Source organism: Protopterus annectens, chromosome 8.part0 (assembly GCF_019279795.1).
Source record: "Protopterus annectens isolate FY-2018-M chromosome 8.part0, PAN1.0, whole genome shotgun sequence".
Lineage (NCBI taxonomy): Eukaryota > Metazoa > Chordata > Ceratodontiformes > Protopteridae > Protopterus > Protopterus annectens.
This window is the reverse complement of record NC_056741.1, coordinates 658,166,135-658,178,157: the sequence shown is the minus strand read 5'-3', so window position 1 is coordinate 658,178,157 and position 12,023 is coordinate 658,166,135. Positions and strand designations below refer to the sequence as shown.

The following is a 12,023-nucleotide window of genomic DNA, read 5'->3' as shown; positions in this document are numbered from 1 at the left end:
TTCAGGCTTTCAAGGCATCATTATAGTTGAGTTTCATATATGTTTTCATATGCTTCTTGCAGTCTGTCTTGTCTCTGTACCTTTTCTGAGAGTCATTACTTATATTATGCAACATTTGAATGAAACACAGTGATATTGCTATAAGATGATTTAATAGCTAGGAGGGTTTTCCCTGTAGAACATTGAAAAGTGTTGTACGTGCCTTATCATGAATTTTAATTTCTGTTGTGAAACTTTGTCATTCAGGCAATGGTTTAACTGAGTTGTATACAAATATACTATCTGTCTTTCACAGCTTCATTGCCTTAATAGATTAACACCCCTGAGCTGTACAATTTCACACTTTAGCAACCTATACATATCATTACATCCAAAAGCATTTCCTGGAAATCAAGTTAAAAATCATCAAACTTAGCTATAGCAGGATAACGGACATCAATGAAGGAGTATGAAAGTCTTTGATGAAAGGTAAACAGACTGATTTGCATGAACATTTTTGGGACAAATACTGGTAAAACACTGACTTGTTCTACTTCTTCATCTAGTTCATACCTTCTTTTGATATACTAGAGTCTATATTACAAAGTCAAACTCACAAGAGTTCGAACGCTGTAATATTGAACCCAACAGTCCGAAATATGAAAATAGCGAAGCCATGGCACACTGATTTTTTTCCCAGGGAAAAAAACGGTGGGCTGTTTTCGTGGCTTTGCTATTTCCTCCACTGTGGTGTGATCTCAGAGTTGGTATATTTAAGTAGGGGGTGTGTGGGGGGTGAAGACCCCACTTTAGTTTAAGTTTAAAGTGTATGTTTTATTTATTTATTTTTGTAATGGAACAGAGATTTTTTTCCCCTCGCTGTTCTGTGCTTCATTGTTATCGGGTTTTGAACACACACACACACACACACACACACACACACACACACACACACACACACACACACACACACACACACACACACACACACACACTGAGCAAATGATAGATATCTCCTTCTCTGGCATATCTTTACCAGACAGATACACCCCCTTGCTAAGTGGTCACGTATACTACATGGTGTCTGGTTGTCATGCTGTTTCATTCTCCCACCATGACCTATTTTATCAGTGCTGAAGCTGCTACTGAAATCCTGGGTACATATGCTGTTATGCCATATAACCTCTCTTGTCTTGTTCTGTTTGTGCTCCTTCCCTCAATGCTCATGTTACTGGCATCATATTACAGAGTTCACAGAATGCTGTAGTGTGTGACTGGCCATGTACCATCCTGTTTTCTGGCAGCTCATGATACAAGTGACATACAAGGCAAAGACCATGTAGTGCTGCTTGTGATATATGATGATTCTTGCCCTTGGCTGGCACTGCACTGCTGTGCTCAAAAGAGTGCTCAGTACGTGACTGAAATGTAGATCAGACTGTGCACATGCAGCATGCTGCGTATTTAAATTGATAGTGACCAGTCAGGTTACTAGCAGACACAAAATTCTATTCATGAATTGCACAGCCATCAGTGCAAAGACTGATATGCCCTCCATCCTAACCATTCCCTAACCATAAATCTTCCCTCCTATTCCCTAAACATAAACACTCTTCCCCCTAAAATTAAGTCAAAAACATGCATTATTCATTGATCACATTTCCTTCAGCCCTCCATTACCCAATTGCAGGCAGTATGCAGAGTTGGACTTGCTGACCTTGACAGATTCCATGTTAATGCTCATTTCATGTTTTATAAATATTGGTTAAACAATTTCCTGTAGGATTAGGGAAAATATTTTTTGATGACTGTCAAAGTCAGAGTCATGAAATCAGTTTTCTAATCCTACAACACACAAATCAGAACATATCCCAGCACTCTGTGCGTGCAAGGCATGAAACTAGTCCAAGGTAGGATAGCAGTGTGTTACAGGACACACACACACACACACACACACACACACACACACACACACACACACACACACTCACACACACACTTGCAAGCATTCATATGTGGGCAGTTAGGAAGATCCCATTTTAACTATGGTATGTCTCTGAAAACCAGATCACACAGTAAAAATCCATCTATCTATCTATCTATCTATCTATCTATCTATCTAGCTATCTATCTATCTATCTATCTATCTATCTATCTATCTATCTATCTATCTATCTACTGTATTTGAATGTAAGCATGCATACATGTGTGTGAATTATGGCTTCCAGCTTTTATTTTTCAGTGAAATATATTTATTATCAGAAAATGTGTGAATAAATTATGTTACTTTGGTTCATAACTTAATAAGGTCAAGTGACCAGAAACCTTAGCAATCATAGCAGACCTTAACATCACCATACTACTGACCAAATGTTGCTTGACACCTACAGGCCAAAGAAAACAATAAGTAGAATACTTTACAAATGCTCCTTATCTCAAACATGGAACAAACTCCCATCTTATCTATAGTCTACTCAATCTTCCAGCAATTTCAAAAGTGAATTAAAGCACTACTTTACTAACTATCCCTTCTGCCCTTATCACCCCCTACATAATACAATTGTCCCTCCACTGTCTACGATAAGTTCTTCTCTCCTCTCTGGTACATTACTATTTTTCCTCAACCAACTGTCGGCAGTAACTTCTCCTCTCATCTTTTGTACATTACCTTTATGATAACTTGTACTGTATTAACTTTTGCCAAGCCTCTGACTAACACTTATACTTAATCTAGTAACTGGCTGTACCTCTGACTAACACTGTACTTAAATCTATTATATCTCTCTCCCAACTAGCTACTATGCATCCCTGTCCTCTTCTCTCCTCTTGTAACTGTTTATCTCATACTCTCAAGTTCTTCCATGTATTCCTCTCATCCCCTCTTTAGCCCTTCTATTTAATTACCTTTTCTACTTTCTCTACCAACTTGGTTCAATCATTAAGATAAATTGGAAGCTTGTTTTTTCTTTTTTGTTGCTATTGCAAATCTACATTTTCTTCAGTCTGTTCCTTTATTCATTTAACTTCTTTTTGGCAAAACATATGTAGTTTTGTTTTTTATATTACCTACATGAAACTGCTATTGTTAGTACCACGAATATTCTTCATATTACCTACATGAAACTGTTAATGTTAGTGTCAAGGATATTTTGTATGTTGGAGCTTTTCTCCTTGGCTGTCCACTGAAAATGGACCACCGGCTCAGTTGGACTAACCCGGTAAACAAAAGACAAATAATTAAATAAATAAATAATCATGATACAGTCCATTCACATCCATCATGTATTCATGTATCTTATTTTCTTTTTTCTCAGGGAAAACAGTTCAGACACCAATCAAGCAGTAATTTATCAAACTGTAAAAGGTGCAGGTATGTTATAATTACTTACGTAATTTTCACCGTGCCAGAAACTTGTTTGATCTATTAACCAGTTATGAGAAAGCATGTTAACAGTTTTTAGCCATAACAGTGCATAAAGCTGATTAAAGGTATGTGCTAAGAAATCTCAAGTTAATAGTTTCATTTGTGCTGTTAAAGTGATTAAAGTCAGAAAATATTTCTTTAAGTTAAACAATTATAAAAATAATTTGGTAAAGAATAAACTTACAGTAAATTATTACTGAGAAATAATATTCAGCATGCAGTAAAGAATAAACTTAGAGTAAAATTATTACAGAAGTATAATATTCAGCATGCAGTTTATAACAAGATCAGAGCACAAAAATATTTATATTGTGTTAAAGACTAAACGTTACTATGTATATGCCTTCCTTCCATTATAAACTACAGAACTAGTCATTGTTATGAAAGCAGTTACACTTAAATTCGTCTTGCAAGTGCTGCATAAGTTCTTTTTTTCTTCTTCTTGAATGTTTGAAGTCTATCTGCATTTTCTATATTGGTTAGTAGTTGGTTCAATGTAGCAGACCCAATTCTGGAGAGGGCTTTTTGTCTTATGGCTGGTTTGAATCCAGGTCTGACCAATATGCTTGGACTTTCTCGGTTGATGTTAGAGGAGTAGCTTTGTTCTTTGATTTGGAGTAACCATAGGAGATGTGAGCATTATCCAAAATGTAGAATTCTGAAAATTAGCAAATTGACTATTAAATGTCTAAGCAGTGAAATGCAGTGTACTTGTGACCAACAAACAATGTGGCCCCTAATAACAACTCCGTACTCAGGGATTACTGCAAGATCAGTTATTTGCCATTTACTGAGCTTGTTGGCAATCACAAATGGTGTGAGTTTTACTTACTCATGGACAGACACACTGAGGCTTCTATATCAGTCCAGAGTAATCATAATGGCAAGTTTAACAGTAAACTTATATGATGGAACTGCCACATCAACACACTCTACAATAAAAAGAAAAAGCTCCTGGACATCTTTACAAGATGTCCACTTCATCATTATAAAAGGGATTTAAAACCGGTAATTAAGTCTAGCAAACATACAATTAGGAAATGTATGGCCAGCTATGAATTTAGGATTGCAGCTAATTCAAAAGATAACCATAAGGCCTTATTCAGCTATATTAGGATGGGTAGAAATAACCTACAATACTGTACTGAACTTACCTTAAATGACATGTCCTTCTCTCTCCCCAAGCACTTTGCTAATATTTTTGTGGACAAATTATCTTCCAACTTCACTACACCCACTCTACGTTCCCCTCTTTTCCCCCATACTTCTCCTCCTTGGATCAAATTTACCAGGTCTTTTTAGTACATTCCAAAATTAAAAACAATACTTGAATGGGCCCTGGCAATATTTCTGAATGCCTGCTGAGAAGTGCGAAGTCCCACTCAGGAAAACCCTTTTTTCAGCTCTTCAACCTGAGTCTCTCCATTGGTTATATCCCCAAGAAGTGAGGAATGTCAGTTGTAGTGCTCTTGCATAAAGGTGGTCTCTCTACTGACCCTTGGAATTACAGGCCTATTAGTCACACTTGTATTATTTGCAAGGCTTTGAAATGTATTAAAGCTGAGAAAATAAACAATGGCATAGGTGACCTTATATCCTGGATACACATCAGTTCAGTTTTGTAAAAGGCAGATTGTGCCTGATCGAAAAGGCTGAGTCTTTTGAAATAGTTAATAAGGCCATGGATAAGGGGCTCACAGTTCATGCTGTTTAGCTAAACCATGCCAAGACCTTTGACATTATCATCTATGCTGGGATTATTTACAAACTTTCCCAACTCAAAGTTAACCCATACATAGTTTGCTGAATTGGTAAATGTCTGTTTGGCAGAACTCATATTGTTAAAGTTGGGGGAATTTGCTCTAAACAGACACGTCACTAGTGGTATCCCACAAGGCTCTGTTTTGGGTCCCCCCTTTTTGCTATATACTTTTGTGACATAAGAGCTGACATCAAGGGTCTTTGGCTAACCAAGCTGCATTACAACTGCAAACTGGGGCAGTTATCAAATCCCACTCTGATACTCAAATTTTCCAGCAAGGGATGGACCAAACAAATGCCTGGTGTAGTAATTATGGACTTATCCTTATCACCAAGAAATGCTGCATTGTTTCATTTGGTAAATCTGGCATCAGCTCTGCTTACCATATATATAACATTCAACTTAAAATTTACACAGTCATGAGAGACTTGGATACATATGGTAATAACAAATGGTTCTTTGACTACTATGCCTTTTTCTTGGTTGAAAAATAAATTTTGCCTGGTACAACATATTATTCATGACATCTCCTCAAGGTCCAAAGAAGTTATAATCCCACTTTATTCCTCCATTATTAAGGCCATCACTAAATATAATTCATCCTTTGGCCAGAACCTCACTACAAGCACCTATATCAGCTTGTGAGACCTCAGTATTTCCGCTCCAAAATTACCGCAGACCTCAATACCCTTACGTATTCTAATAGACTAAAAGTTATGTCACAATACTCAATGTCATGCAGAATTCTGAGGGTGATTTCTGATTATGAATGACCCAGCACTCTTTGAATTCTTTCACCTAACAAGTGGGAAATCAAACACCCATTTTAGGGATCTAAACCTGTCTACACTATTCCATCAACAATGCCAGATGGCATGACAGATAACGAAAACAATTTTCCACAACAGCAGTTTAAGGATGCAGGAACACCAGGCGTAAGATGAAATCCTTTAATTCCAACAGTTGCATACAGACTTAGCGCTTTCACCAGTAAACTGGTATCATCAGAGTCTGTTAAAACACTAATCCATCCATACTTAAATAGCAACCAAAACATCACAGATCACTCAATTAATTAATTAAACAATTGTTTTTGGCTTCCGCCTCCCTATTTGATTTGCCTACTGTGCCTCTGTAAAGTAGGTCACAGAAGGTACCCTTTTAAGATTAGTTTACTGTGCCTCTGTCTAGCAGGGAAACATTTGAAAGAAGTCTAGATAAATAGATGGGTGACTGTAAATTTTCACAAGTAATATGTGAGCATCTTAATGGTCTCTTTTGGCCATAAACTTATGAACCAATGACAATGGTAACAAAAATCGCTATCTATATATATATATATATATATATATATATATATATACACTTATATATAATATGGATCCCATTTCATCCAGCGAATTTACATTTCATCGAAACGTAAATTCTCGAGCTCACCTATGCGAAAGTACATTTTTTTCAAAAATGCACTTTTGTGTAAAAACAGAAATAAAAAAAACAAAAAAGTAATAAAAGCATGCAGTTTGCATGTAATGCTAGTTGTACATCAATGTTTAGTGTTGATGTACAACTAAGCAAGCTATTGTTGAGATCGTGGTACAGTGGGGATAAGAGAATATTCCCTTTACCCCACTGTAGTGCAATCTTGGTGGTGTGTGGGGGTACTTGCACCCTGCATAATTGTGTTTAGTGTGTTTTTGTTTTGGCTTAGGTTTAAATTTTGTTTTTACAGGAAAATGCATTTTCCAAAAAATGCACTTTCGTGTAAGTGAGGTCGCGAATTTACATTTCGATGAAATGCAAATTTTCTGGATCAAAGTAGATCCATATATATATATATATATATATATATATATATATATATATATATATATATATGTGGGTGTGTGTAAGATATATATATATATATGTGTGTGTGTGTGTGTGTGTGTGTGTGTGTGTGTGTGTGTGTGTGCCCCAAACTATGGCACAAAGCTTTTTCTCTTTTAACTAGTACTTTTTTTCCTTAAGAGTAGTACACTGAGCAGACTGCAGAAGGCAGCAAAGTTCCCCTAGTCTGTTCTTTGCTTGAAAAATGTCAAACGCAACAGCAGAAAGGTATATAATCCACCTTTCAAGAAGCCACCTAAACACGTTTGTGCTAACTCTTGAGCACATTCTACATTACTGGTAAGTAGAACTCATATAAAGAAACCACACTTCAAAAAGAGAGAGAAAATACCATAATCAACATAGCATGAAGACTTGAATGTGTTCTTACAGGGCCACACTTTCTATAGACATCAAAATCTTCAAAGTATTTAAGAAGTAGTGAAGTTCGGGTTTGTAAAAGGCAGATCATGTCTCCTAAACCTGATAGACGTCTTTGAAGAAGTCACCAAAGCCGTAGATGAGGATAAGTTGGTTCACACAGCCTATCAACATTGCACCAAGGCTTTTGACACCATCCCCCACTCTGGAATTATAGATAAATTCACTAAACTAGGTATAAATCCTTATGTCTCAAGATGGGTTGCCAACTGGCTCACTGACAGAAAGTAGCAGACTACACTGTGAAAGTAGCAGACTACAAATCTGACTTTAGACCAGTGACAAGTGGAGTAGCACAGGGTTCAGTCCTGGGTCCTCTCCTGTTTGGTATCTACTTTTCTGAAGTACAGGCTAACACAGAAGGTCTTTGGCTAGTGAAGTTCGCAGATGACTGCAAGCTAGGAGTCATAATCAAAACTCCTAACGATGTGGACATCCTACAAAAAGGTCCTCAATGAGACAGATGACCGGTGTCAAAGCTATGGCCTCAAGCTCAATGCCAAAAAGTGCATTGTCATCCCCTTTGGTAAAAACTCTGTACCCATGAGCTACCACATAGGTGGTAGTCTACTTAACACTGAAAGTGTGATAACAGACCTTAGGATACAGGTGGACAGTAGTCTCTCCTTTGATAATCACATCATCACAGAAGTCAAGAAATCCTTCTATGTGGCATACCTCATCACAAAAGGTTTCTCATCCAGGAAAAAAGAGGTCATTGTTCCCCTCTACTCGTCACTCATTAGACCCATTATAGAGTACAACGCCTCTTTTGGTATGTACCTCACAAGACATCGACAACAACTGGAAAGGCCACAGAAATACCTCACAAAGAGGATTATCGACCTCAAACAGATGCCCTATGCAGACCATCTAAAAAAACGTCAGCTTTACTCCATCGCATATCACCTACTCAGAGGTGATCTCTGCCTAACATACAAAGCTATGTCAAACCCAGAGCTGTTGGACATGCTCCACTTAAAGAAATCTCAATCCCTCTGAGCTACACACTCTAGGGACCTAAAGCTTGTCACCACAATAAACAGAATATGCTGGAGGGACAGATTCCTGTCCCAGAGACTTCCCATACTCTGGAACAAACTACCTATCTATATCAAACAAAGCTCCTCATTAGCACTCTTCAAGAAAAATCATGATGATTGGATGGGAAATAGGAAATTCACCCCGGGGATCACATCTGTGGCTCTGCTCAACATGGGGCACAGGAAAATAACTTTCTTGCATGGCGAAAGACAGGGGACCTTTTTGGCTGGGCTTACATAGGCCCTAGGGCCAATAGCCCTGTACCTACTTATAAACCTATGAATATCAAAGTCATTACACCTCACAACTTTTCTACTTTTATCACTTCTCTTTGTGTATATACCTAATTGCTGGTTAAAACTTGCTGTATTTACTTCATTTTGGTTGTACAACAGTACCACAATGTTTCAGTATGTATCTATGCATAACCGCATTGGTTTTTATTTTTCCTTTGTTTAAACTGTAAAACTCAATAAAAAAAATTTTGGAAGAAGGAGAAGAAAATGCTGTAATTTGCAACATGCTCAGACAAGGTCAATGCATTCAAATAACAAATCATTCTCAAAATGTGTTTTACTGTGTGTATCTAGTGGTAGTAAGGGTAGCATCTTACCTACAAGTGAAAATGAACATTTTCAGACTTACAAATCTAAGTAGTCTGCAGCTGAACTGAAGGAATGCAAGCCAGGCACAGTAACAGTAATATTGCATATTCAAAGGGGCCACCAAAGTGAAAGCTGATGTAAGAGAAATACACAATCAAATAAGTTATGAGTTTGTAATAAATAGGTAAAGGGTTGGAAAGGGGAGGAGGAAATATAAGGGCAAATGACACAGTGAGATAATACAATAGAGGCTGATAAGGATGGGAGGGCTGTGCTATATAAAAGGATTAGTATTTGTTAATTTAGACAGTGTGGTAGGATAGTAATTTACAATAGAAAGAGTGTGATAAGGGAAACATGATAAATGTGAAAGGAGAAGAATGCAAATGAATGATATGAGAATTTAGTCAGGAAAAATATGGAAAGCTATGTATATGGCTTATTAAATGTATTGCCTGAGATGTATGTGGTTGGGTAAATGCAAATACGTTTATGCAGTGCAGGTAAATAATGTTCTTTCATATTTAATTATTAGGTCACACAAAGAAGGGGAAGAAGAGAATCAAAAAGAAGCAAACAGAAGAGGTAAACCTCATAAACATTCATTTCACATTTCTATTTTTTATGAACTTAAATTCACCATTCATATGCAGATTGTAGTGTTTGTAGTAGTGTGAGTTGGCTGGTAAAACTATTTATGAATAATAATTAAAATAAAATCACCTTGCATTCTCTTGTAACCAAAAAGTGATAGTATTTTGAATATTAAACAGTCCTGATGCATTGGAAGAGAGGTATGGTGAGGCATGAAGAGAACTCCTGGTTGTGTCACTGTTACTCTGTTCATAATAACCACGTGATATACACCCTGGAGGCATACAACTGTGCTTAAGAAATCAACAGAAGTGACTGAGTTTCAACATATCCCTGCTTTACATAGTTCTAATGTACAAAAGACAACCAATCAGAGAGTGAAAAAATGATAATTTTATAGCATTTTTTAAATGCGGTTGCATATATTTGCTTAAAAGATCAGTACACCTAACTAGAGCACCTAATAATCCCTTACTGAAGTTCCCCTAAATAAAGTGATCATTAAACCATGACATAAAAGTAAAACTTACTTATTTCTTCTTCCCTTTGTCTGGTATTTGCCATGTTCATACTACTCAACATCCTTAATGCATACCATGTTGGTTGATGTTTTACAATGTTTTATTGTAAAATTTATTATCCTCATTTCTGTATATTTTTGACATGGTAAAGCCCACATAGCTATCTATCAGTAGATCTGTTTTCCTCACCTTTTGGTGGAATGATGTAGCTATGGTGTCTCCAAAGACTTTGGTTTAATGAATTATTTTCTGCATCAAGTAGCACAGATAGATTAGGCATGCCATGCCTTTACTTAACAGTTGATTTAAGAGTTCAGGCCAAGAAACAAAGGAAACAAATACCTGCCTGGTAAGTGTGTGTGTGTGTGTGTGTGTGTGTGTGTGTGTGTGTGTGTGTGTGTGTGTGTGTGTGTGACTGTGAGAGAGAGAAAGAGAGAGAGAGAGAAAGAGAGAGAGAGAGAGAGAGAGAGATGGAGGGCCTTTTACTCAATGTTTTCTTCTACATAAAATGATTAATTTAGGCCTGTATCTGAAGCAAGAAAGGCCAGAATATAAATCAAAGGAAATCACTTTTAGAAATATGCAAATGTTCCACAGAATTTATTACATAAAGTAGCAATTTAGAATGATGATATTCTAAGTGAATCTACAGGATAGCCTGAGTCAAAAAGAAATTGCAAAATATGTCATACTCTGCACACACATAATACACAGTATATTGTAGTGGAGTAAAATCTTTAGATACAATATAAAATTGCCAGTGTGGGAAACCTAACCTAAGGGTGGGGAGAAACTATAAAATATATTAACTACTTTAAGCGACACAGAGACATTTCCACAGTATAGAAGATCAAGATATGTTAAACACATTCGTTTTAATTTATGTTTAGTTTATCACCTCATTGGTCTTGTAAACAATATAAAGAACTCGTAGTGAATCTTTAAATCATAGATGTTCATTTCTTATTGCAAGATACACAACAGATTTTGATGAGTATGAATTACTACAGCCACTGTATACATAACTGATCCAGGTACTGAATAATAATTATGTTTTCTTACACTTTATCTTACAGGAATATATAACAAAGGATATCCAGTATGCAACCTTAGAACTGCACAGAAAATGACCAGTGCTTGTCCATTTGGAGTCCTTCCACAGATATAATATTCTCAGTCCAAAGATGAACGATAATATCAAAACAAGTTTCAACACTGAAACAATGTCTAGGTCCATAAACATGTAAGATCTGCGTTATGGCACATTTGTTGCTTTTTGCTGTATATCAATATATAAGAAAGTGTTCAAGTCAAAACCATACAGGACACTTTCGCAAGGCCAGTAATAATGTAGCTAGGGAGCCCATCACTCTTGATTTTAGACTTTGGAAAAAGAAACAAAGCTATGTTGATAACAATAAAGTAAATGTGACATTACCTGTCTATATTAAAGCTAAAATACTGACAAAAATAAAAAAAAAAAACATTTATTTCTGTTTTCTGTCTACATTTATTTATTTGTTCATTTTTATATCTATTGCTTGACGTTCTGCTGAGATATTTTCAAGTAACTTTTATTATGTGTGATGTGCATTTACCCTTGCTTCAGATAACTTGTTTAATTGCAACTGAAGTAAATTGGCAGGACATTGCTCAGTGAATGGTTAAAACACTGAGGAGCTGAATGTAGAGCTCTACCGATCACTTATAATGCTGGAATCTAACCATGTCACAAAAACCGTCATGAAGAAATGAGTGAAACGTTATGCAAGAACATTTACCAA

The 12,023-nt window shown here is 36.4% G+C and overlaps 1 protein-coding gene across 1 annotated transcript in view; it reads left to right on the top strand.

The window, feature by feature from the left end:
* LOC122808968 (immunoglobulin kappa light chain-like) overlaps positions 1 to 11,697 on the top strand; it is a 716,203-nt gene extending 704,506 nt beyond the window's left edge. Inside the window, exons 6-8 of the mRNA XM_044080134.1 lie at positions 3,294 to 3,349; positions 9,660 to 9,709; positions 11,316 to 11,697. Of these exons, the coding sequence (XP_043936069.1) occupies positions 3,294 to 3,349; positions 9,660 to 9,709; positions 11,316 to 11,369 (160 nt within the window). The 3' untranslated portion in view covers positions 11,370 to 11,697. The remainder of the gene's footprint in view (positions 1 to 3,293; positions 3,350 to 9,659; positions 9,710 to 11,315) is intronic.
* The last annotated feature ends 326 nt before the right edge of the window (positions 11,698 to 12,023 follow it).